General features: G+C 46.7%; 1 protein-coding gene and 2 long non-coding RNA genes across 13 annotated transcripts in view; 2 read left to right on the top strand and 1 right to left on the bottom strand.

Annotated features, from left to right (window-relative positions):
* The window catches only part of FAM120A (family with sequence similarity 120A), a 51,788-nt gene extending 49,849 nt beyond the window's left edge, over positions 1-1,939 (bottom strand). The window contains exon 1 of one of the 3 annotated variants that reach the window (XM_050330234.1): positions 1,201-1,939. In XM_050330234.1, the coding sequence (XP_050186191.1) occupies positions 1,201-1,674 (474 nt within the window). In that variant the 5' untranslated portion in view covers positions 1,675-1,939. The remainder of the gene's footprint in view (positions 1-1,200) is intronic. The other 2 variants (XM_050330233.1, XM_050330235.1) reach the window with 2 other exon arrangements.
* LOC126647738 (uncharacterized) overlaps positions 1-26,216 on the top strand; it is an 853,551-nt gene that overhangs the window by 640,762 nt on the left and 186,573 nt on the right. The window lies entirely within an intron of this gene.
* Positions 1,537-26,158, top strand: LOC126647737 (uncharacterized). Of its 7 annotated transcripts, none has more exons than XR_007630661.1 (6): positions 1,537-1,675; positions 10,489-10,589; positions 13,350-17,842; positions 18,425-18,512; positions 18,858-19,026; positions 20,409-26,158. It is a non-coding gene; the product is annotated as an uncharacterized LOC126647737 (long non-coding RNA). The 7 variants fall into 7 exon arrangements; XR_007630664.1 differs by having other exon boundaries at positions 13,350-13,436; positions 14,231-14,334; positions 15,182-19,026; XR_007630660.1 differs by having other exon boundaries at positions 13,350-18,512.

Here is a 26,216-nt window from a genome sequence, read left to right on the forward strand (position 1 = left end):
TCACCTCTGGGGTGAGCTGCTCGCAGAGAGGCATCTGTACCCCAGGGCTGCAGCCCGGCCAGAGCGTTTCTAATCCGGCAGAAGGCCAAAGAACATTAAGCTGCTGCTAGTGATCGAGCGTGCAACTCCGAAGGTTACATAATATTTTTCTACACACTAAAGTAATTTAGGATAATAAAGCCTACAAGTATGTGCTTCCCTCCCACTGCTCTTCCCTCCCCAGCGGGAAGGCGAGCAGGCAACTCCTAAAACTGCAGCTTCATCCCCGGGCTTGTTTTTCCAGCGTCTTGTGTTTCAATATACACAATCGCTCGGCTGCACAGAAACCATCGTAAATCAGGAACGCCGTGCGGAGAGATGCAACGTGGTCACATCCTGCAACCTTTGAAATCGTGGCCTTCCAGTGCAAGATGGCCATGCAGCCCAGATCCGGCACGAAGGGCTGTTACAGGGCCGGAAAACTGGGGCTGCCTCTTAAAATAAGAAGTTTAAATGAAGGACTGTCAGCTCGGCGCTGCTGATCGCACTGACTGGAAGTGTTGCTGCTATGGAGTGAGGTGAGAGTTATTCTACGCCTGATTTGAAACGCTTGTTGATACCGGGAAAACACCGAGCAAAACACGAAAACCTCCGTAAAGCCGAAACTGCACTTCTGTGCTTTTCGCAGCGAGCCATTTCCCCTCCAGCCCAAGTTTAAACACCTCGCCGCGGCCGGGAACTTGTTGCAGATCCACCCTGCGCGAGAACTAAACTGATTAATTATTTTTTTCCCCCCCACCACTCTCAATAATTAACTACAGAGATGCTTTTCGCCCACCCGCTCTCCCCTGCGGTACCACAGCCCACAAGGCAAGAAGGGACATTTTGAGTCAAGGGAGCGAAAGAACATGGAGGCAGAAGCCGCCCTGCTGCCGGGCCGGGCCGGGCCATGGGCGCTGCCGCTCGCCCCGCCGAGGCCTCCCGGCCTCCGGCCTCGGCGGGGCGGCGGGCAGCGCCCTGGAAATCAGCCGGAATCCCCCGGGGATTGAGGCCGCCGAAAGTTGTGCCGCCCCCGCGGGTCCGGGCGACATTTTGAGGCGCTGAGGGGAGCGGCGGACGGTGCCCCCCCCTTCCCCCGCGGGCAGCCCCCGCTGCCATCTTGGAGCGGCCGGGGCGGGAGCGGCGGGGAGGGGGCGCCGGGACCCCCGGGCTCCTCCTCACCTTGATGTGGAAGCGGATGAGGGCCAGGCGGATGCAGTGCGCCATGCAGACGGGCGGCAGGAACCAGACCTTGGGCGGCGGGGTGCCCTTGTTCTGGACGTGGCTGACGATCTGCTGCGCCGTCTGGCGCTCGTTGCCCTGGCGCTTCACCCACTCGTGCAGCCGGGCCTTCTCCAGGGCGCCGTTGAAGAAGACGAAGAGCTCGATGTTCCCGTTGAAGCAGGCCTTGGCCAGGGCCGCCAGGTAGCCCAGCATGTGGTTCCACTGCCCACCGCTCACCCAGTCCGTGTAGAAGCCGCCGTAGAGCCGGTGCAGGCAGTTGTCGGCGTCGATGAGGAGGCGCAGCGGGGTCTGGGGGGGCCGCTGGCGGCCCCCACCCACGAGGCTGCCCCGCGCCAGCTTCTGCAGCTCGACGGGCACCACGGCGCTGGGGCAGTGCTTCTCGATGTAGTCCTGGAATCCCTGCACTCCCATGGTGAGGACCGGGCGGCGGCGGCGGGCAGGCGAGCGGGGGCCCGGCGGTGGCGGCGGCGGCGGCAGCGGGGTCTGGGCTCGGGCCGGGCGGCGCGGCGGCGGCGGGCGGGCGGTGGGAGCGGTGGAGCCGGGTGGGAGCGCTGGCTGCCGTCGGTGGCCGATCAGGGGGGAGTTGTATGGATTAGTGGGGGGCTCATGGCTGCCGCGGCCGCCATGTGCTGCGCTCACAGAGCCATGGCTCGGGGATCCGGGCGGCTGCGGCTCCGACTGCCGGGGGGCGGGGGAGCGGCCGGGCGCGCAGGAAGCCAACCCGCCGCTGCCGCCGCCTGCGGCAGCGAGAGCGGAACGGGCGGGACTTGGCGGCCGCGCCGCTGCCACTCACACACCGCGCGGGGCCGCGGCGGGAGCGCGGCGCGGGGAAGCGGAGCGGCCTCGGCGCCGCCGCCCGTGCCCGGTGCCCGCAGCCCCTCACGGCCCCCCTGCCCTGCCCTGCGGCTCTGCCCGGCCCGGCCCGCCCGCCGCGGCCGTTGCATAACCCGGGCATGCGCGGGAGCGCGGCGGAAGCGAGTGGCGGGGAAGGGGAGGGGGCCGGGGGCGGGAGCGGCGGCAGCACCGGCGGGGACTCCGCGGTGCCTCCGGGCCTCCCCAGCCCCGCGGCGGGCCCGGCCCGGGGGATCGGCGCCCCGGGCACCTGTTGCTCGGAGACCCCCGGCCGTGACGGGGCGGCAGAAGCGCCCCCGCATCGGGTCGGGTCCGGGGCCGCGCCCGGCCTGGGCACAGCGCCTTCCCCTCTGCACAGACCCGGCAGTGACCGGCGAATGGGCCGGCCTGGCCCGGCCTCACCCGCCGAGCGGTCGCTGCTGCTGGGAAAGCTGCCAGATCGTAGAATATCCTGAGCTGGAAGGGACCCACGGGGATCCATCCAGTCCAGCCCCTGGCGCTGCACAGGACACGCCGGCAATCCCACCCTGTCCCTGAGAGCGTTGTCCGAGCCCTCCTGGAGCTCTGGCAGCCTTGGGGCTGTGCCCACTGCCCTGGGGAGCCTGTTCAGTGCCAACCACCCTCTGGGGGAAGAACCTTTCCCTGATATCCAGCCTAAACCTGCCCTGACACAGCTCCAGCCGTTCCCTGGTTGCTGTCCCTGCTCACACAGAGCAGAGATCGGAGCTGACCCTCCACTGCCCCTCGTGAGGAAACTGCAGACCCCAGTGAGGTGTGACCGCGTCTCCTCCAGACTGAACACACCAAGTGCCCTCAGCTGCTCCTCCTATGGCCCCTCCAGACCCTTCACCATCTTTGTTGCCCTCCTTTGCATGCTCTCTAATAGCTTTAGATCCTTGCTGTATTTTCACACCTAAAACTACACACAAGACCCGAGGTGGGGCCACACCAGTGCAGAGTAGAGAGGGAGAATCACCTCCCTGAATGATTTTGATTGCCTTTCCACCTTGGACACGTTTAAAGTGACTGCTTGCACTGCTGCCACGACTGGTAAATGAGCATAAGTATCAATTGTTGGGGAAGAAACCCATAAATAAGCATAAATATTGATTATTGGGCAAGAAACCTACTGTTTGCTGCACAGGAAGTGAGGAGTTATCTGTCTTCAGTTTTACCAGATGAAATTATTTTTTAAAAAAGACCAAGATGAGGACTGTCCCCAAGCATCAGAAGTTGCTTGCAAGTTTGTCACTGCGGTAATATCACAGCGCCCGAGCAGTTCTGTGCTGTGCAGGTGTTGGAAAACTACAGAAAATGTCAAGCAGCTGATGCTGTATGTTCACATTAATATTTTATTAATCAGGAAAAAGCGTATTGTTAATGAGGTTTCAGTCAGGCTGGATTGGCACCCACAGTAAATATTCCCAGCAGGGAATAGCTGGTGCAGCAGGAGTGGGCTGGCTCGCTCGCGGGCGCCAGGGATGCGCATCCGAGGCCGACTGGTGCAGCAGCGGGATGGTGGAATAAAGAACACTGAGAAAAGCTGTGGAAGTAATCATGAGAAGTGCACGTTTCTTCCTAAAAATCTGGTTTTGCAGTAACCTGAGAGTGTGGTTTCCTATGGAAATAGTCTGATCTCTTTCCAGACTACCATTGCCTTAGAACTCTTAGATTCTCCTATCAGCATAGGCGTGTTTTGATAACATCAAAATAATAAAACACTGTAGAACACTTTGAAGGACACACCAAATATGATAGTAGGTCAGCAGTGCTAGTAGAAGGAAAGCAAATCAAGAAGAAAGATCTTTAGAAATCCAGATATCCCCAAAATCACCAGAATTTGGTCAAAACAGCAAGTATTGCCATACATTAGGTGCCTGAAGAGCAGGTGATCTGACAGGCCTGCGTGTATTCAGTGCTCTAACAGTGCAAAGTCTGATCACAAACAGGCCATTCCCTAAGCTGTGAGTGAGCAGTAGCTGAGTCAAGAAGAATTCAGTTTCTGTTGTTAATAGTCTCACAGGGTCTTTAGGCTCAGTAGTCTCAGGAATGGCACATCGTCTATAAATAAAAGATGATAAATTTACTTGTGTGGGTTTTTTTGTTTTGTTTTGTTGTTGTTTAAGAAGGAAACTAGCCCAGAACATGTGCCCCCAGGAGCCTGGCTGTTACCATCCTGACTCTTCCCATGGAGTCAGGAAGGCTCAGTGGAACTGCCCAGCCACAAACATGACCCTCCCTCCCCAGAGAAAAGAGAGAGGAAAAGCACAATGGCGAACAAGGTGCTTCCAGAAGTTATTTGACGCAAACTAAAACTTTGGCCAGACAATGACAATGGAAAAGAAGTGAAATTTATGGAAAACAAAATTACTCTGGGGAGCAGGTAGACTATGCCAGACTTAGAGAGCAATTAATCAAAGGCACAAGGCAAACAAGGTGTTTTTTCATCAGCCAGCAGCAGAAAGCCTGCAGGAATCATTAATCTTCTCCCTCAGCACTAAGACACAACATATTTCACTGTTCCCAGATGTTGGCTGTGTAAGGGAAGGGTTAATCGTGATTCGTATTAAAGTCAGTGACTCATTATCCAACCCGAACAGAAGAGAATTAGGAGTGGCTCCCGAGAAGGAAGGAACTGAACAGTCATTAGGAAGAACTAACGAATAACCATGTCAGGACAAGAGCAGAGTTGAACGTTATCAGTTGGTCCCTCTGTTAAGGAAAGTCAATCCTTCCTCTCCTGTCAGAGAGTTGGAGAGAGCAGGAAGGTCCCCCCTGAGCCTCCTTTTCTCCAGGCTGAGTCCCCCAGCTCCCTCAGCCACTCCTGGTGCTCCAGACCCTTCCCCAACTCCATTGCCCTTCTCTGGACACAGTCTAGGAGTCCACTGAGGTTTTGATGTTTTGTTCTCTTGTACCAGCTGGCCTAAGGGACCTTTAGTGTCTGGTGAGAGTCAAGAGTCAATCCCACTCCTTCTTTGCCCCTCTGAGCCAGGGCTGCTGTCCTGGCACCTGGGAACTCTGCTCTCCCTGCCCTTGCAGGCCAATGTGTGCCCAGTGGTGACCAGACAGGAAACAGGCTTTTTTCTTTTTTTTTTCCCCTTCCTACTGGCATTTGCTTTTTTTTTCCCCTCAACAAAATGTAGATTTATCCAGAGGGTGTTCTTCCTTGTTACGTTTTTCACTCTTACTCAGCAGCCATTTTGGGGGGAGCTGTTTGATTTCATCCGTCCGCCTTTGCTGTCAAGACAAACTGCTGTTGATTCCTGATTAATTCTTCAGAGATTTTTCTCACATTTCTGGCCCTTGGTTAATTGCAGTGAGATATTTAAGAACTGTTACTCTTTCCCAAAACTGCTAAATCCTCCTGAGTTGTCACATATTCCATGTGTTTCCTGAACACTTCCCTTAAGGAATGTTGATCCAAATGGCCAGCATGGCGGCAGGAGCCCAGCAAAGACACCAGTGCTGGAACAAAGACTCTTTTTTCAGTTTCTTCATATTATTTGGGACTTTCTTTTGGCATCTTAGTTTGGCTGTGAGCATCTTGTAATACTTTCTCCTGTTGTGGCTCATAGCCTGGGTTTGGTGTGTTGCCCGTTATCCCACAGGCAGTTATCTGGGTGTTGTTAACAATTACCTGTGTGAAACACTGGTGATCAACTCCCCTGGAGCACCTGTTCTGAGCTGTGGCTCTGACAAACCCCACGGCACATTTTTGACTGTCTGGTCTCTTGTTCCTCCTGAGACAATACATATTTTATGTGCTTGAAAAAAGCTGATTTAGGGAGCCTTGTGTTTGAATGAACTGGGAAGCAATGCACATTTCTTTTATGGAATGGGGAATGCAGAGAGAGGGAGAGAAGATGGAACACCACAGGAGCAGGATCATGAGGAGTTGCATTATCTTCCTGGGTGGGTTTTACAGGACTGCTTGTTGGCAACCATCACTGAGTTGCACTTCTATTTCCTTGGGCCAGTTGACTTGTTAATATCATAGAATCATAGAATCACTACGATTGGAAAAGACTTTCAAGACCACCAAGTCCAACCTTGAGCCAGATCTCACCAAGGCCACTAAATCACACGCCAAGTGCCACATCTGCATTGTTTTTTTTAAATCACTTCCAGGGATGGTGACTCCACCACTTCCCTGGAGAGCCTGTTGCAATGCTTAACCACTCTTTTGGTGATGAAATTTTTCCTCACATCCAACTTAGAGCATCCTTGGCACAACTTGAGGCCATTTCCCTTGACTTATTGCATGTTACCTGAAGAAGAGCCCAACACCCACATCCTTTCAGATAGCCGTAGAGAGCAATAAGGTCTCCCCTGAGCCTCCTTTTTCTCCTCTTCTCCTCTTTGAGTCTGGGTTTTTTTCCTCTTTCCCTCTTTTCTGAAGGCATCTGCTGCTTTCCAAGTAATTTCTTCAGGCCACTCAAATCATAGTGAAACATGCCAGGCCAACACTGACATCTTTTGTAGGCAGGACGTATGTGAAAGCACGTCACTTACTACAGGAACAGCAGAGGAAGAGAAAAGAACTTCTCTGATAGCCTGCTGTGGTGCCCATGTGGAGATGAGCTGGGCTACTATTGGACTACCAATCCGAAGAAAAGATGATTAAAAAGATGTCACACCTCAGCTAGAGCCATTGCTACTCTCAAACTTGAAACTTTTGATCACCCACAGAGGCCAAGCCATCAGGAGTTCAGCCTTGGGCAAGTGTGGGGTAAATGACTGTGTTGCTCCGGCACATTTTGAGGGCAAGGAAAAGACCGGGAGCGAGTCCTCTCGGAGTGCCTGGGAAAAGCAGGCGGGCGGAGGAGGGGGCCGTGACGACGGCTGAAAGAATTCCTCCTTTCAGAGAACAAGCAGCGCTTTCACAGCAGTGGATGCTCAGCCGCGGCACACACCACACAGATTACATCAGGGCCACTCGCTGCCTTTGATTCGCTGCAAGGAACAAAAGCGTGAAAATTTTCGGCTCTAAACTTGAATTTTCAAGAGAAAAAGCATAAATAATAAGGGCATTATGAAGCAGGCAAGGGGAGCTGGTGGGGAGCAGCAGCGCTGGTTCTTCGAAAACCTGGAACAGTAGCGTGCTGTTCCCCTGGAGGGATGAATGGTTGTGTGAGATGTACAAAAAGCCAGTATTTAAAGTACATTCTACAGTGCTTTTTTTGCAGAAACATCAGTAGTATTACAAACAGATACTAATAGAATACTACAGCTAGTTACTATAACAGATAAGATGCATTTGCAAGTGGTATCATGAGGGCACGTCTGAGCTAAAATACATAAACTGTGGCCATTTCAGAAGAGCAGCTATTTACACTTCCAACACTTTGAAAACATGTCATTTTTGTTGGCATTTACGCAATTAACACAAGCATCTCCGGGATGGAAGTGACAGATTTAGCTACCTAAATGTGCAGTAGGGATGCCAGGTTTGGGAACACCATGCAAGCCAGACCTTCACTATCAGTCTGTTACAGCAACTGAATTCTTTCTCTTGCCCAATCACACTCCAGTCTGGTCTGCCAGCACATCACCCAGAGATGTGGATCGCTCAGTTATTTGTCTTGTCATGAACTGCCCTTGTTTCATCCTTATGGCTCTTGCTGCACAGTCTAAAATCCAAGTATTAAAAAAAACAAAAAAGGATTTGAATTGCAAAGTACAAAGTTGTGGGGCTGTGCCTGCTTGAATCAGCACACAGGATAAAATGAGGACCACAAAACCCGAACTTCTCGAAGCAGTGGGCTGGGCACAAGGGATACTTTGTGCCTTTCCTGTCACATAGTGTGGCTCTCCATGTCCATCCCATGGGCACGGCTGCCCCTCCTGGGACAGGGTGCTCCTTGAGCTGGTGCAGTTAGAGGAGAGGAGAAGCAGACAATCCTCCTGTTGTCCAGAACTGGCCCACGAGCCACCAATTAGACTGCTCAGAACGACAGCGTTCCGTTCAAAGGGCTGCTAATTGTATTTTAATGATGATTTAAATGCTGCTGATGATCATTTCAGAGACATCCAGATCACTAATTACTCATAGTCTATGTTGAGCTTTAAGCAGGCGCAGGCAAAGCACTGTAGAAATGTGAAGTAATGTTATTAATGTTCTCAAAGGCCTTCCCTGCCCTCCCACGTGTCAAAAGCATCATCTCCTATTCCTGGACCCAAACCCTGACCTGGTTGCTCACATCTGGGATCCAGCTGTCCAACTGCAGCAGAGGCTCTTGGAGCATTCTGGAAATAAGGGAAGAGGAGCAGCAATTCCAAGTTACTTACGTGCATTAACCAAAATTCTACCAATATTAATACAAATTAACTAAAATTCTTACAGCAACACCACTTCAGAACATTTTACCTTTGAGGTAAAGTACCAGCATGATCAAACTGCGCTCCCAAACACAGCGTGCTCAGGATGTTTGAATAAACTTGCCAGAAATGCAGGTCCTGCTGTGTGCCCTGCACAGGGAGGACGTGGAGCTGTTGGAGCCAGTCTGGAGGAGGCCACCAAGATGATGAGAGGGATGGAGCAGCTCTGCTGGGAGGGAAGGATGGGAGAACTGGGATTGTTCATCCTGGAGAACAGAAAGCTTTGGGGTGACCAAATTGTGGCCTTCCAGTACATGAAGGGAGCCAACAAGAAAGATGGAGAGAGACTATTTTTAAGGGCCTGGGGTGATAGAACAAGGGGAATGGCTTCAGGCTGACAGAGAGTAGGATTAGGTTAGATATTAGGAAGAAATTCTTGGCTGTGAGGGTGGGGAGGCCCTGGCACAGATTGCCCAGAGCAGCTGTGGCTGCCCCATCCCTGGAAGTGTCCAAGGCCAGGTTGGACAAAGCTTGGAGCAACCTGGGATAGTGGAAGGTGCCCCTGCCCATGGCAGGGGGATGGTACTAGCTGATTTTTAAGGTCCCTTCCAAACCAATCCGTTCTGGGATTTGATGGTTCTTCCCTCGCTGGTGCAGCGGGAGTGATGGGAACTCAGCTGGCCTGTGGAGCTCACAGAGCCAGAGCTGTGCTCGTGCCCTGGGTCCCAGGGAGCTCAGTTTCAAGGCTGGCAAGTCAGTACCTGCCATAAGCATGAAATTCCTTCCCAAATGTTTACTTGTATTCTGTACAAGATGCTCATAGTGTGCTGAGGAATCCATTCTCCAGAAAAAATATTTAGAGTGCAAGTCACAGTTTCCCCCTTCAGAAATTCGGCCAAAACACACCGAATCTGCTATCCACTGACAACACAGTGCTGGTCGAGATGTTTATACATAAAACACTCTTGTCAGTGAGAGTAAAGCACATATCTTGCCTGTGTAATTGATATCTAGAAATGGAAAAGCTGGCTGAGCCCTGTTCTAAAATACGTGCTTTTACAAGAATGTAGGTTACCTGTAGTACAGTGGATTTTACATGCCAAATCTAAGCAATCAGAATTTTGAAGACACTTTTATTGATGCAGGAAAAAAAGGGAGGCTTGTTTTCTCTTGAAAAATAAAATGCATGTAAATAAATACTAACACAGATTTATTTTTTTGGTGAAGATTTATGTGCGAGTAATCTCTTTATAGTCCTAGAGAGTATTAGGTTTCACTAATCTACCCTCAATTTGATGTGAGGTCACTGGCCTTGGGTGAGAGTGAGGAGATCAGTCTGCTCTGTGACCAGACAGACAGGGAAGAGAGTGAGATCCTCTCCATACACCTCCCACCTTCCATTCCCTTGGATCCTGTCACTGGTCCCCACAGACAGAGATCAGTGTCTGCCCCTCCTCTTCCCCTCCTCACAAGGGAATGGCCTGAAGCTGTGTCAGGGCAGGCTCAGGGTTGGATCTCAGGGAAAGGTTCTTCCCCCAGAGGGTGGTTGGCACTGAACAGGCTCCCCAGGGCAGTGGGCACAGCCCCAAGGCTGCCAGAGCTCCAGGAGGGTTTGGACAAGGCTCTCAGGGACAGGGTGGGATTGTTAGGATGTGTGTACAGGGCCAGGGGCTGGACTGGATGATCCTTGTGGGTCCCTTCCAACCCAGCGTATTCTGTGATTCTGTGATTTGTTTGTGCTGCTCAGGTGGCTGGTACAGAACAATGAGATTTGCACGTGGGAAGAGTTTTGCATCCAATTTTTTTGCAGCCATCTGAGCCGGGAGTTTTGCTTTCTACATAAATGCTCTGTCCTGCTTGCCTGGGTAGTTCTTCAAGTGTGGTTTTTGTGTGCCTCTCCTTTTTCTGAAGGCTGTGCCAGCCGTGGCATCTTTGGAAATGAAAGTCCTGAAAAACTCTTGCACTTTGTTACCAAGTGCTGTTTTTTTCCTTTTACGACACTGTTTGAAACCGAGTAGATCCGAGGGCAGATAATTCCGCCCTTTTCTGTTCCAGCGAGCGCCTGCCTCGGCTGCCAGCATGCTCCTACAAACCTCCCAGCCTGCACAGAGCAGCAGAGCTGAACTCGTGCCAGGAAAGTGCTTGTCTCCTAAGAGGTAACGTTTAAACTTGTGTATTCCCAGGTTTTGTAATTACAGGTTATTCATTTGGTTTTCGTTCTTTCAGCAAGGTCTGAGATGTTGGTGTCGTGTGTTTTCTGCCTGATCTACACAGATTACTTCCTCATCTTCATTTATTCTTTCAAAGATATATATCACTTGAACTTCACCCTGTGACTTTCTTGCCTGGCATCAATCAGGAAAATATTTAAAAATTAAAGAATTAAGTGGTTTTCCATAATGGTAACTCTTTTGCAAGGGATGAAAAGATTTAAAACCCTGCAAGCTTGTCACTCAATGACAGAAACTCTGACTTCTGAAAGTTGTACACACATGCAGCCTGGCCTGTGTTCAATGTCTTGACTGCCATGAAACTAGGAAACTAGAAACATTAATTAACATAAAAAATTTCTAATCTAGCTCTGAAAAAACAAAAAACAAAAAAGTAAATACTACACAGCTCTCATTTATGAGAGCATTCTCATTTTCCAGAAGACATCAGTTTAATTCTCCATATACTCTCAGTGTAGCCAGTAACTTTTGTTCTCCCCCCACATAATACTGCACAGGAGAGTGTCTCTTTAAATTCATTTATAAAATAATTCAGGACTGTGGGTGTCTTTGATCTGTTCCTCTCTGCTACAGTACAGAAGAGAAGAACATGTCGCTTAGCAACCCCTCTTAGCCAGCACTGGGGGAGACAGGAGGGATGGATGGTCCAGAGCCACAAAAGGGGAGGATTAAGCCCCGTCAGGAAGCTAAACTTGGGACAAAACTGAAGCAAGGGAATAAACAAACATTTGCAGAATTGGATAATCTCACTTTTTCCTTTTTTTTTTTTTTTTTTTTTAATACCCCACTTCTGGTCTATTAATAGTAATCTTCCTCCCAAATGAGAAAATCCGGCACGGGATGGACGACGCAGGCTTCAACAGCTTCAGGCTGGGTTTCAGCTGGAGGGAACCTGAAGTTTAATTTTAAACCAGTTCAACACATTTTAAATAGAATTAGTGTTGTCAAGACTAATCGTAATTAACTTCGTACTGCAGTTTTCCTCTTAACACTTCAAATAAATGTTGTGTGAGCCTCACCCTGTTGTTGGGCAGCCCAAGTGTCCCCAGCCTGGCTTATCCAGGGTCACTTACTCTGCCATAAATAAACCCCAGATTCTCTGAGCAGTTACCAGGCTGTGATTTGCTGGTAACTAGGTAACATCTTAGTGGCTGCAAAAAAAAATACCCATTAGGAAAGTAACTTTGCACTGAAGGTGAGCCCTGAGCCAACCTCTGCCCTTCCTCAGCTGCAGGACAGCGATGTCCTGCAGAGCTGTGACAGGAAGGGGCACCAGCTCAAACCCTCCTCCTCTTGCCCTTGCTGACCAGTGCCAGCCTAGAGCAGCCCTGATTTACTTTTTTTCTCAAACATCAAACCCCAGAGCTCTGCATGCCTCAGTTATGGAAGAGAAAATGGTGCAAAAAACCTGTGTCAGAGGAAGAATGGCAGAACTAGCCCACTTCAACATCTCACAGAGATGAAAAATAGCTCAGAATTAAATACAGGTAAATTTTTACACCTGGTCTTCTATCATAAAGATTGTTTAAAATCTTAATTTTCATGCCACTGTCATGTTCTATTCACCTATAATTTATTACTGAACAGTTAAGCCCTAATGGTTCACATCTCTCCCAGAGCCCAGTGCAGGCAATCCTGTGCTCAAACTCCAGTAAAACTGCAGATTGTTAGACTGAGAGCCTACCTCCATCCACAGGCTGGAAGCTTGTCTAAACTGACATCTGCTGCATATTCCAACAATTACAAACATACCTGAAACCAGACATTGTTTGACTCTGGAGTAACCTTGTTTTCATCTAGGAAGGGAAGTGGGAAGGGCTAGCGTGGAGCTCACTCTTAGAACAGTCTACTGAAGAACTTGGAGCATAAGTGACAAGATCATTTTTTATTACCCATATGTAGCAAAGATCTGTAGGGTAGAACCCAGTCCTCAAAGAGAATTTTACTGGTTACTGCCAGAGAGCCTGGATTTTACCCAGGATCTCTGAGTGTGCTTTTTGTACTGGCAAATGCTCATGTAATGTGATTCTTTGGAGAAATTTAACTGAAGAGAAATGTGTAAGGCACTTGGCATTAAGTGGTCTAGGTTTGTTAACGTAGAGTATGGAGAATGAAGCCCAGATTAGAAGCAAATAACACTAACTAACTGTGAGCATTTCCATAAAAAATACTTTAGGATGAAGCTTGTATTTTTGTAACACATGTTTTCTCTACGCTTTCACTTTAATGATCCAAACAAATTTAGAAGCTTTATTTGAAATGTCACAAGCTGAAGCAAACCCCATTGACTTGACTTTGTCTTTTCTCTCAGTTACACCAGGGTCAACAATTCTTTACTGTAACTGGATACTGAAAAAGTGTTTTTGCTGACTGCCCAAATCGAGGGGGAGGAGGAGTCCAGCAACAGTAGAACTCTTTTACTTGTGCTTGTGTTTACAGTACCAGTTCATACACTTGGTGGGGTTTATTTTTAGGAAACAGAAATACGTAATACCTGTCAGGCCAAGATGATCTTTGTTGGAAGTTCTTATTACAGACATTTTATGTGATTCCTCCAACAGATGCAGAACATCTCCAGCTTCTTGAGCAGACTTCGTCTGGCTGATAGTCTTGAGGAACATGTTTTGGGCTACACTGACTTAAAAACCTGTACAATTAACATAGCTTTCTGGTTATGGCATCCAGGTTCCCAGATCAGGACGATACATGAAGAAAGCATGCAGATAAGGCATCGTTTGCCCAAACATGTCGTCAGAAACTGACTTCCTAAAGGTATGTCTCAGGCTGGAGAATGCAAACACAGACGTGTGATATTTCTCCATTTCAGAACAGGCATTATAATATCTCTAAGATGCAGATTTCCTTCACAATTTCTTAATTCCAGTACTGACAGAGGGAGGGTAATCTGAATTCCCAGATGCACCGTGTTGGAGAACTCTCCATTCAGTTCAGCAATTCTGGAAAATATATTGGCCCAGCTAACAGTATTGGGGAAAAGAAGATTATTTCTGCTGTGGTACCACAAGGCAACAGGTCCTGTTTTCAGGGAAGAATCTTTAATCCAAAATGTATCAGACCAGTTCTTTCTCTTGTAATATCCTAAAGGAAAATAGAATTATTCAGCTTTTTTTCACAATGTATAGAAAAGTGTGAAGTCAAAACCAAGTCTAAGCTCCTCCTCAGTGGAGGGACAATGGCTGTCTCTTTAAAGCACACTGGTCCCAGTGCCCTCTGCAAAACAGTGGGACATCACAGGAAGTTTTTTTGGTGTTAGAGGCTCAGTTTCCCCAGGAATCAGTAATTACCACAAGGAGAACTGCAGAGATGTGGGACATCTTTACTGCTTGCAGTACCACCACCACACTGCTGACTGCCAGGCAGCTGGCATATAAATGGACTGAAAAATCCACTGAAATGCTCTGATGTTGTATAGATGCACAATTTGAAAGGATTATGAGTGTTTGTTTTTAAAAGAAAATTAATAAAAGACATTTATAAGGCTATGGAAAATACTGGTGGTCTGAAAGAAGAAGAGGAAATTCTCATTGTTTTTCTCACTGTGTAAGGAACACGGGCAATCACAGAGGGAGGGAGATACAGTGTGCAGAAAGCCCCAAACAAGCCCAAAGAAACCATTCCCTGTTGGATTTCACTATGGATTTCTCCTCAGGTGAGTGGGGATCGTGGCCCAGCCTGCCCACACCAGTCCTGCTCGCTCCTGTCTCTCATCAGAGGCACCACAAGTAGCACCCACATGGTGCTGCAGCACTGAAAATTTGTGACTGGAAGCAAATGGCTTGGCAGGAGAGAAAAAAATAGGTGCAGAGAGGTCCCTGTCCTCAGAAAGCCTGCTGATCCAAAGCCTTTCTCCTTGGAAGAAGTCATATTTACATGGCAAATTCAAACGTAACAGTGACAGCGGCAGAATATTTCCGAGAAAGCCCCTTATTAATATTTTGGCAGCACGAGATTGTTTTTTTCCCAATTGCACATGTTGCTCCATCTGCCACAAAGCCATTGGTTCCAACAGCCTGGCCTTCCCCGTTAAAGGGGCATCACCATCACGACACATCATGTTTGTGGTGGGGCTGTGAGGAGAGGGAAGTGATAGGAGTGTGGCTCACGCTGCAGTGGCGTGCCCTGTTGGCGAGGAGTTTGCTGTGAGAGAACAAGCCAGCTGAGAAGGTGTTTCCTTCCTGTTTACTAGTGTGAGAACTGTTAATTTAGTTGTGTTTAGTACCTTAGCTGGTGACCTGTTCTTAAAGGGTTTGATCAGAGGGTAGTGGGCTTACATAGCTTGCAGTAGCAGCAAGGGCAAAACATTGTTTAAATTTAGTAGAATTCTGTAAATAGGCTTTTAAGAATCACACTAAACAAGAAGTGGTTCTAAATGTCAACACCCTGTCCATTGTTTTGGAGTATACAGAAGTTCTTTCATAATTTAAAAAAAAAAAAAAATTGAACATTTTTGTCTTTTGTTCTTCATTGACATCACACCAACTTCTCACCATTCACAGGAACAGGAGGGAGAGTTCCCCAGGCCAGGACAGCCAGGGCACACCAGTCATCCACATCCCTTCCCTGCTTCAGCTCAGGATCCTGTGTCCTGAACCTCAGGTCACCTCCCAGCCACCGTGGAACTGGCTTACCTGGGACATTTTTGGAGTTTAACATCACAACAAGTGTGTCTCTGCAAAACACTTTGTTTTTAGAAAAACATCACATTTCCACCAAGATACCTTCCTGATTTCTTTTTTTTTAAATCTGAGTTATAACGAGGGTAAGAGATACGTGATTCCTTAAACCCAAAGGAGACATCCAATGGAAGAAAGCAATCTTAATTCTAAAATGACTGTTTCAGTGATGACTTGTAATCTGTGCAGTTTTATCTACTTGATAATACCCCGCTTAGTGTTAGATCTAAAAAAAGAATGAAATGAGAAAATCATTCCTTTGATATGCATTAAGTTATTCAGTTAGTAAATTAGTGAATCTTATCCTGAGTGTTATTAGCTATTAGCATGTTACACTTCTTGATGTTGCTCATGAAGAATGCATATGAAAATGAGGGAAAAAATTCCCTTTTGAAGTTCCTGCCACTTGAGTTGTTGACATTTCTTTTAATTGGTGAATGTCCTCTTGAATGCAGTATTCCCTCTGTCTGGTTTTATGAGAGATTCTTCATTTTTAATTTGTTCTCCCATTGATTAGACTTTTTTTTGAATGGGTAGCTCTCAAGATAATTAGCCTTTCAAGGGAACCATGTTCTCCTAAATAGTTATTAATGAGTATCTCCCCCATTCAGTACACTTAGGCCTTTTTCATTAGGGGAATTTCCAGCTTACACGTGGGCTGGTCGAGCCAGGCCTGGTACCACCAAAGACAGCAGGAATCACTGCAGATTTCAGGAAGAATGAGATCAGACCCTGGAAGTGAAGAAAGATCATTTGCATTCACTTTGTCTTTGGCAGGTGTCTGTTTTCTAGGAGTACTTACAAACAGTTCTTCAGGATCCAAGGTAGATTGAGGAGGGAGTGAAATGAGTGAAAGAAAACAAGGTGATTCCATGTGAACCAGGATTCCATCTTCAAAGGATCCCATCAGCTGCTGCAGCTGGGCTAAGGAGCCTCACCTGGACTGCATGGTTCCCAGTGCTGGAAATGTCAGCTCCCTTTTCTTGAAAGTCAGTGTATGTTACACAAACATAAACCCATTAAACCCAACCACCATTCTGTATCTGAAGTTACTTTCTCAAGTATCTCAAGTATCTGAAGTTACTTTCCCACTAAAGATCCAAGGATCTTCAGTTTAGGAATTGTTGCCAGTGTTACCCTTGCAGTTAAGAGCACACTGAATAATAAAATACTCCAGCATGTCACACACAGCTACAGTGGCCTGATGCCATTCTGGCTCCTGCTTGGCTCCCCTAAGCCAGTTCTTGTCCCTTCCCTTCCTCTCCTCCTTAACCTTAAACTCTGCCCTGAGCATTGCTAGGTATCCTCCTGCTGGAATGCAGTCTTGACTTTGTATGTCACACTCTGCCCTTTCTCTTTGCTCTTTCAAAACAGACTGGAACATCATCCTCATCCTTTCTCTGCCTGTCTTTCCCTGTTACCTCCACACGTGGTCATTAAGGAACCTCTACCACAAACGTTCCTGGACAGACTTCTATCCAAACAAGAATCTCATGGCATTTCTCCGTGAAAGTGTTCAAGATGAGTGTCCTAAACCAGGGGGGTTTAGGGTCTTTCAAACTCATGCCATCAGTTTATTTCCCGCTTTCTATGAACAGTATGATCACTGATTTTTTTGTCATGCCCATCTGCTGTCTCGACTTCAGCAGAGGTCACACTATGGGTCAGCCTGGACTGACTGGATTTAAATTTGTCACTTATTTCTCCATGGCAGAAATGGCACATTTCAAATATGTCCTTTTCTATCCTAACTGAGAACTAAAGCTTTGAACCAGGCTCTGATGATCTTATGGCTCACATCCATAACATTCCTGCTTTCTGGGCTTGACCAATGCTGTTAGGATAATAAAGTCAAATAATTTTATTTGGTTTATGGCTTTTATCGTTAGTAATCTCTTCCACCTCCTTTTGTTTCCTGCTTTTCTGTCATTTCAGGTAAGTTACTGCTCTTTGCTTTCCCAGTGCCCTCCTTGACCCACATGCCCTACCCATCTCTTTCACCAGGAAATTGCTTGTCCCTCCCAGGGGCAATAATTCCAAAGTTTCCTCTGTAGCCAAGAAGTCATTTCACCCACACAGCTATCTCCTGAATCTCCTGTGAGTGTATCCTTGTTTTCCTGTGCACAGGTACGGTGTTACCGTGAGCACCACCAACGCCGCGGGCTCTTTGCTTCCACCTCCTCCCGCCTGTCTGTCGGTCTGGTTCGTCCCCAGCTGTCACTGCCCTGCCCTGGGGTTGCTCTTTTCATCCACATTTATGCACAGCCAATTTCAGTGGGTTTTTATTCCATACTTCAGCTTTCTGTAAGCTACAGAAAATAATAGGTGGCTGTTTTGTCTCTGCTTGGACTGATTCTGCAATCCCTGAAGACCAACATCTTCCTTGCAATAGACACTGGGCATTTTTTCAGGAGAAATAGCTCAACAACTTCAGTACAAAAAAAAAAAAAAAAAAGGGTCAGAAACATCAACATCACCTTTCAGGTAGAAAATCAATATGAAAATAATTGAAATTGAAAAACAAAAAAATTTAAATAAAACCCAAGGTGATCCAACACAGGTTGTAAAAGTCAGAATAAATGGCCAACCAAACAACCACTGCAGAGTCATAACTTAAAGAGGAGCTTGACTCTGGGGAAGAGCAATGTTTATAGAGAGGCTAATTTAATTTTATTGAATTCTAATAAAATACCTATTAAAAGTTACAAGTTGTGGTCCAAAATTCTGCAGCTCAGAGGAGAGCTAGCACAGGCTTTGAACTGGCCTGACATAGTGATCTATTTCTGATATATAAAATAAGCTATTTCAAGAGCCCATTTCCAGGCAAGCTGCCTGGGTGGAGCCCTGCCCTCACTGCAGTCAACAGTTTTGCTGGTGACACTGGTGGAATGATAAATGTTTTTAGCCTGTGCAAGATTAAATATTGGGCCAGGAAACCCGTATCAGTTCTGTTGCATGCAATAACAGTGATTCTAAACACAATATTTGCTTAGGAGGATTACTAAATGGAATTTGAAAAGTGATTTATTAACAGAAATTTTTTTTTTTTTTGGTTTATTCCCCCAGGTTTCCTAATTGTGCCATGTTACTTTGTACGGTATCTGCCTCTGCTGTACCAGGGCAGAATATGCACTTAAACCTTTGGGCATGAGGGGTGAGTCGTTCCCATTCCCCATCCCACTGGAAAGTCAACAAAAGCAAGCCTTTAATAGTGTGAATTCCATTATGGCCCAGCTTAGCAAGAACCTAAAGCCTGCAAGTGCTATGATAATTTATCTTTGAACTCGTTAGTGGCGCGGCATAATTAACAAGTAAGCTGTAGGAACACGCCGCCGCTCTGTATTTACACGGCATTTGCCGTGCAGTTGCGGTATAATTACAGAGATTATACCTGCTCTCTAGAATAAGAGTACATGGTGTACCTCATTTTGTGCCATTTCACACCAGTGGAGCAGAGCACAGCGTGGTGGAGTTGAACAAATATTTCATTCTGCTGTAGGTGGCCGGGTGTGGATCTGCACAGAGCGCTGCTATTCAAACCTGCGCCGCGGTTTCGGGCTGCTCGGGGTGGCAACCTGACTTCTGGAGCTCAAGTGATTTATATTTTGGAATGCTGCCCTTTCGGTGATGTCAGTGGACTTGAATATGCAGATTTGAAAACAGGCAAGGTTAGCGTTTGGGTTTTTTTGGTATAGCAACCTTCCTTTCTCATGTATAGTATTGTAGGTTTCTATAGTAATTACAGGAAATGAATGGCAAGAATCTATCTATCTTCTTACAAATACTAAAGTTTTTGGATTTGTTTTATGCCAGCACATCCCCATTGCTGTGTCCTAAACCCCATTGGTATCACTGTACCAAATGTAAAGTCCCATCATGTAGGCATTTGGAAAAAAATACCAGCAAATGATGAAAAGTACAAAGAAATTTGCTGTGCCTCTGAGTTAGTCATATTTTATGTGATTCAGCGTAAACTATAAATATAACTAACTAAAAGATTCTATTATGTTTGAGATCTATATCTAGCAGGGAGGGGAACACTGTACACATCACTTGGTGTAGGAATTGCTGTGCCACTGCTCCAAAGCAGGGCATCGGCCTTTAAACTCGCACATTGCATTATTGCCTGCTCTGAGGAGCATGGACAGGCCTTCCTGGAGTGTGGATATTCCTAGAGCAGCAGCCATTTACACAGGCCTTTCCAGAGCATGGACACACCACCACGCTGCTCAAGTAACTCAACAGAAACATGGATTTATTTGCTGTTGCCAGAGAGTAAAATTTCACTTCAGCATACAAGAAAACCATCTAAGGGCTCCCTGTTCTGCTCCAGGTGGAAGAAAAAGAATGGAGCTTTTCTAAGTGTGAATTATTGTTGCTCAGCTTCATAATAATTTTCTTGTCTTGAAGGCGTTGATTTATGAGCACAGTGTTCAGAACTCCTGGCTCTGAAAGGCCAGCAGTGTGACATGACAGGGCACGAGCTGCGCTGTGTTCATTTCCAGTTACTGTATTGGCATCGTGCAACTACATCACCAAAATGAGATGCAAATTAACACGATATAATTATCTCATTTGAATGTCTCACAGCGATTTTACTCGGTGCTCCAGCCAGTGCTCTCACGGCTCGTCTGGGTTCCGTGGGTGCTGGGAAGGCAGCTGTGACTCCTGCTGGAGCTCCTGTGGCTGGGCTGGGTCCAGCATCCAGGCTGGGGAACAAGCCTCGAACTGCTTGTTTGAAAGTTGGGTTCAGGGAACTTTGATGCTCAACATCAACAACTTGTTTCTCGCACAAACCGCGTTATCCGAGGAGCTGTTTGTGAGCACTGAGGGTTAACATTTCAGTTCGGCTCAGATGGTGCTGGTTAAGGACGTGAACACCGTGCACCAAAGTCTCTTCTGCACTGGCAGGTTTAAAAATCATTTCAGAAGAAGTTAGAGAGCAAAATAAAACTTCCTTTTGCAAAATCCGTATTTTAAAAAATGTCGGTTGGGTTCTACCTGGCAGTCCTCAGTATTTCTATGTGGATTTCTTCTTTTGTTTTTCAAGGTTTTCCTGTTTTCATAGTGGACAGCAAGAGACAATGGAAGAGATGCCTATCCGTGCCCCAGTTATGGTCACAAACATCATCACCCATGAATTTCGTGACTTTTTCACTTCCATTTGCCTACAACCATCACAGAGTTCTGGGCTGGCAGCTGCAGCAGCCATTTACAGTAGCTGAAATACCAGCAGAGAATTTCCCCTGCACACCACCCAGAGGCAAGGCCTGTATTTTACAAACGCCTTCAAAGCAAACATTTCAACTATGAGACTTGGGTTTGAAATTCAAACTCTGGAGTATGACAGCACTTGGTGCCTGAGATGATTTTACCTCCTTTTCCAAGTTGTCAGAGTCACTCTAATGCTTTTCTTTGTTGGAGGGCACATGGTAACAACCCCAGGTCCTGCTGAACAGTGCAATCATTCTTTTAAACTTTCAGCTTAAAAGACAGTCTTTTACAGTCTGAGAAGGGCAGTTTCCTCCATCTAAAAAAATGGAGAAATGAGAGCTTTGCACTGACTCCAGCACGGCCCAGGTCGGGCTCTTCAGCTTGGGTTTTGATACACCCTTGTTTTTCATTCAAGTCTAACAATAACCAGGAGAATCCTGCCAATATTTCTGGGAATGAGGTAATTTTTAAATGGTGAAATTGTGCATCATTTCAGTCATAATTTGGAACCCAACCACTTTATCTGCCACTGAAAGCCTCATCTCTCACAAGGGATGTTTTATGAGACAGAAATTGTAATGACGGGATGAGACAAAAGCTCTGGCGAGGAGCAGACTTGAGTTGTGAAGTGGTAACAAAAAAATGTTCTCTGTAGGGTTGGAAAAGCTGATCTTCTAGTTAGAATGGAAATTTACAGATGCATGTGAGCTGCAGGCATCTCCGTGAGTGTGTGTCCCCAAGTCTTAAACAACGTTCAGTGAAATGTGATTTCTACATGAATTTTCTGTGTTCAGAGGCAGGATTGTTCTCAGGGAGAATACTCAAAATCGGCTCTTTTGATGTTTTGTTCACAGAAACAGACACGTGATGCAAGTTCATATACACAGGGAATGGAACTGGGACAAATGTTTGAAGACTTCTCCCAACAAATTGCTCACAAATGATTTACAGCAGGAGTTACGTGCAGAGTGATTACAACACGTGTGTCTGGAAAAGAAATGTTAAAAGGAAATCAATCTGCTTGTGGACAAATAATGAAAAGAGGAAAAGGAAAAATTCCTCTAACAAATACGAAACTGCAAATTATTCACTCAGCTCAGTTGGCAACAACCAACTCTTGTGGTAGTAGGAGCTTGTAGAGTAGGAGGTATCTGTGTGAAGAATGATTGATTTGATATCTTATATTGCAATTCTGGAAGGGGTTCAACATCTAATTTCAAAGCCATTTTCCTCCTTTTACCCAGTAAAGAAAACAAAATGATAGTTGATGTCTGTGAGCTGTTTTGGGCAGATAGGATCTATTTTGTGTCCTCTCTGGACACTGACAATGGCTGGCTCGTAAGGAAGAGCAGTTATTTATGAGAAAAGATCTCTCTTGCCAGAAAAAACAAACAAACAAACAAAAAACAAAACCTGCCTGAGGAAGGATATTACCACTGTAATCCTTTTTGCATCTTCCCAGAAAAGACACCTGGGTCTGAACTCAGTGCATCTTTGGGTTGTGGAGCCTTGTGTAAGCTGCATCTCCACCAGCCCACCTCTCAGTCCACAGTAATAAAACAATCACTGATTTCCTTCCCTCTTGGAAGAATACAAAACACATTTTGGACATCTCTCACCTAAAACCACCTTTTGTCTCTCCTTCCCCACTCCTGGGATGTAGGCAGCCGCCCTGTGAGAGGCTCTGGAATGCTGCAGTGGGACGCCAGCAGTGTTGTCTTCTGCTCAAGACAGAGAGTGAGTGTAGCATGCTCTGTTTATGCCTGTGGAGTGGTGGATGTGAGTGCAGCATTCAGATCTCCTTAACTGCTTACACGTGTATTCTTGGTTCAATATGCAATTCCTAGTTTAATTCCTGAGCAGGCACATGCTGTCTTCCCAAGGCATAGCAGATGCGAGGGAGTCCACTTCATCTCTACTTCTTTACTTCACAAAAACCTTAAAATGCTAAAGCCATAAATAGGCATTACAGCACAATCTTTGGGTGAATGATCTCCAACATTGCTGCAGATCTTAGTCATAGTGAAAGCTTTTACAAGCTACTTTGAGCTAATGGCAGAATAGTTTTCATTTAAAGCAGGGATGTGTTCCTTCCCACAGATGCTAATTGCCATAATTCTATTGTAAGTTCTGGGCTTAGTTCTGGGCTGAGCTAACTCCTTATAACTTAACGCTAATCATTGGCCAGAGATTAATTTTACTATTTCTGAGGGTTTGGAGAAAAAGTTACTGGGACTGATACACTTCCATGTCCACCAAAGGCAACAGTGGAAACAAGGTGTATTTCTGCAAGAATGTTCTAGGCAACCTCTTCAAAAACAGAAGGATGTGCTGCAGAAGGTGATGTTCAGGAGCCATTTCACCAGCCCACAAGGATACAGAGTGAGGGTATCTGCATCCATCTGAGCTGTGCCCAAACCACTTTGAGTTCCTGCCCCTTATACCTTTCCTCCCATGCTGCAAATCCACATTAGATTCAGGACTGCTTGAAATGTCTGTGGATGGCAATGCCAGTCCACAGCTGGTGAATGTCCTGCTCACCACTGGGTGCTTTACAGAATCACAGGATATGCTGGGTTGGAAGGGACCCACAAGGATTGAGTCCAACACTCAGCCCTGCACTGACCATCCCCTGTGCCCCAGAGGATCATCCAAACCCTCCTGCAGCTCTGGCAGCCTTGGGGCTGTGCCCACTGCCCTGGGGAGCCTGTTCAGTGCCAACCACCCTCTGGGGGAAGAACCTTTCCCTGAGATCCACCCTGAGCCTGCCCTGACACAGCTCCAGCCATTCCCTGGGGGCTGTCCCTGGTCCCCCCAGAGCAGAGCTCAGTCCTGCCCCTCCTCTGCCCCTGCCCAGGCAGTTGGAACTGCAGGGAGGTCTCCCCTCAGTCTCCTCTGCTCCAGCTGAACACACCAAGTGCCCTCAGTGTCCTCACACGGCTTCAAATCCAAGGCCCTTCCTGCAGCACCTTCCTCCCTGGGACAGGAGCAGGGGCACACAGCAGCTCATCACCTGCACAGGACTTGTCAGAGGACAGCTGATGTGTTGGTGGACCAACTTCCACAGTTTCACTGCAGAAGAGCTTTAATTCTGACTATAACACGAATATAGACAGATTCAGTCTACAAACTGCAGATAAATATGTAGGTTCTTTGATCCTGGTTACAAAATCCACCTCTGCCCTTTGCCTTTACCCTTCCCATTCCCTGCAATTTGGGGAAGTTTGCTTAGAAAGTGCAATAAAATGCTCACCTGCTGCAGGTGCCCCTAAGCCCACCAGCTTTTTTGCTTTTGTTTAATTTGCTACGTGTGATTAATTCCAGTGAGGTTCTGCCAGGCAGAATCTTCAGCTAAAAATACCCTGAGTACACGTAGTTTGCTGCAACACTGTCGGGAAGTAAACACAACCATAGTCCTCATAATCACTGTTTTCCCAAAGAACTGCTGCTCCCAGCAGACAGCCTATTTCAGGCTGTAAATAGAAATCAGAAAATGAGATTTTCTTTCCCTAGTAGTTCTCCTGGGAATTTTAGTGCTTTCCTCTGTGCACCTGCTTTGGGTGTTGGTGGCAGCCACAAATAGATACCTGTCTCTCAGAGGATGGGGCACTGGAGCCTGCTCTGATACACTGAAACACCAGTGGACATGGGACATCATTCCCACTAGTACCAATATGTTTGCTGATATAAAATCACATGTTAGATCAAAACCTGATCAGCATAGCCTGATTTACTCCATGATTCCAGTGACAGTTCGCTCCAAATTCAGGCTTGCAAAGTGAGTAAAGGTATTTCCCAGCTTCTTATTCCTCCTGTTCCAGTAGTGGCAATACATTTGCCACTCTCAGTTTTGCAGACTGCCTGTTCCCTGCTGTGGATGATCCAAGTCCAGTCATGAGCACAGGCACTCCTGTCAATACCAGGGATGTCTGGCCTTGCCTCCAGTTCACAGCACAGACACTGCCATCTAAATCCATATCATATGGATATAATGCAAGACGTTGGCACAGCCTTTAAACCTGAGGAGTTCTAATTATCATTCTTCTATCATCAGTTCTTCTATCAGCTTTATCATTCTTCATGTATTATACCTTTTTTTTTTTTTCTGGAAAAAGCTTTGTCTTTATTAGGAATTCAGGAGATGAGGTTTTGCTACAGCAACATGCGGATCTCAGGACTTGGGAATGAATCTTCAGTGTCAGATGCGCTTTTCTGTTACCTCTAGTGGTATTGAGAAGGATTTTTTGTGCTAGGAAATACCTTCATTATTTCGTGACATGGGTGATATTTAGGCCTGTATCCCCTCATTTGATTGAATGCTACTCACAGGCATCCTTTGACCTGCTGAGTAGCCAGTAGTTTATTTCAGACAACTGTAGCAGTAGTGAGAAGCATTCTCTTCCTGCCTAAAGAAATTAAAAAAAAAATTAACCTTGGAAAAACATGATTCATGCTATTTTCTTCACTGAAGGAAAAGGAGTGGGCTTTTTTGGGTACAAACCTATTCAGTAAAAGATGCCTTAGTCAACAGGGGTCAGCTTGAGAGCAGCACTGCGAGCAGACAAAAGATTTTCAGAGAATATGTGAAAAAACCAGTTGGCTTTAACTAAATGAATAGAAACCCCACTTTGTGTTGTACCATCACGCGTGGTAATCCTGACATTTCAACTTGTTGTCGTAGTCATCCTCTGTCATTCTCTTAGCTTTGTCATTTACAGCATTTATCTCACTTAGCTTTGTCATTTACAGCATTCATGTGCTTGACTTCAAGGAGCCTGATGCTGTTCACTTGTTGCTTGGTTTGACCTTAAAAATGTGATTAAAATGGCAAAGACATTTAGAAAGTTGTGGAAGTATTATCCAGGAAAAATTCTTGAGGCACAATGGAAGATGTAAACCCTTGGATTTGCTTTGAAAAGGTAAAAGAGGCAGTGCCCCTGTGCCTCTCCTTGCCCACCCCCAGCTGCAATTGCCCTTGCTGACACTGCTTCCTCTGCACTTTTTCATGGACTCTCCCTTCCTTTTACAGGATCTTCATCCTCACCCCTCTTTAGTCCTTCAGAAACAGCAGGAGACCCAGCTACTACCTGTACCCACCTTCTTGCTCTGTCACCAGCTGATAACATTTTTAACTATTAATGGTAATTACTTACCTGGACATGTTTCATCTCCATCCTTTAATCCCACAGTTTCCTCTGTAAAGCCTCTTGTCCCTGCACTCCCTTCTCCTTGAACTACTATGGCTCCTCAAAATTAGAGGAGCAATTAGATGATGCAGCTGATTAGCAACCCAGGACACACTGGAACATCGTTAGCCATCACCAGACCTGTGATAATTCGGGAGCCTTTTCTCCAGAAACCCCTTGGTCTCTTCATGTACTGAGAAGTGGGAAGTGGGGAGTGTTTCCCTTCCCTTTGCTTGTCCCTTCCTGCCATAGAGAACATGACAGTTGCAGTCCTAGGGATGTTTACAACTTGTACTTGCATTTTCCAAGTCCTTATTACCCTCTCCTTACTCAGTGGGTGGGAGGCCCTGGCACAGGATGCCCAGAGAAGCTGTGGCTGCCCCATCCCTGGAAGTGTCCAAGGCCAGGTTGGACGGGGCTTGGAGCAACCTGGGCTGGTGGAAGGTGTCCCTGGCCAC

This window comes from Myiozetetes cayanensis, unplaced genomic scaffold (genome assembly GCF_022539395.1).
Source record: "Myiozetetes cayanensis isolate MyiCay16 unplaced genomic scaffold, myiCay2020 scf40, whole genome shotgun sequence".
NCBI classification, from domain to species: domain Eukaryota; kingdom Metazoa; phylum Chordata; class Aves; order Passeriformes; family Tyrannidae; genus Myiozetetes; species Myiozetetes cayanensis.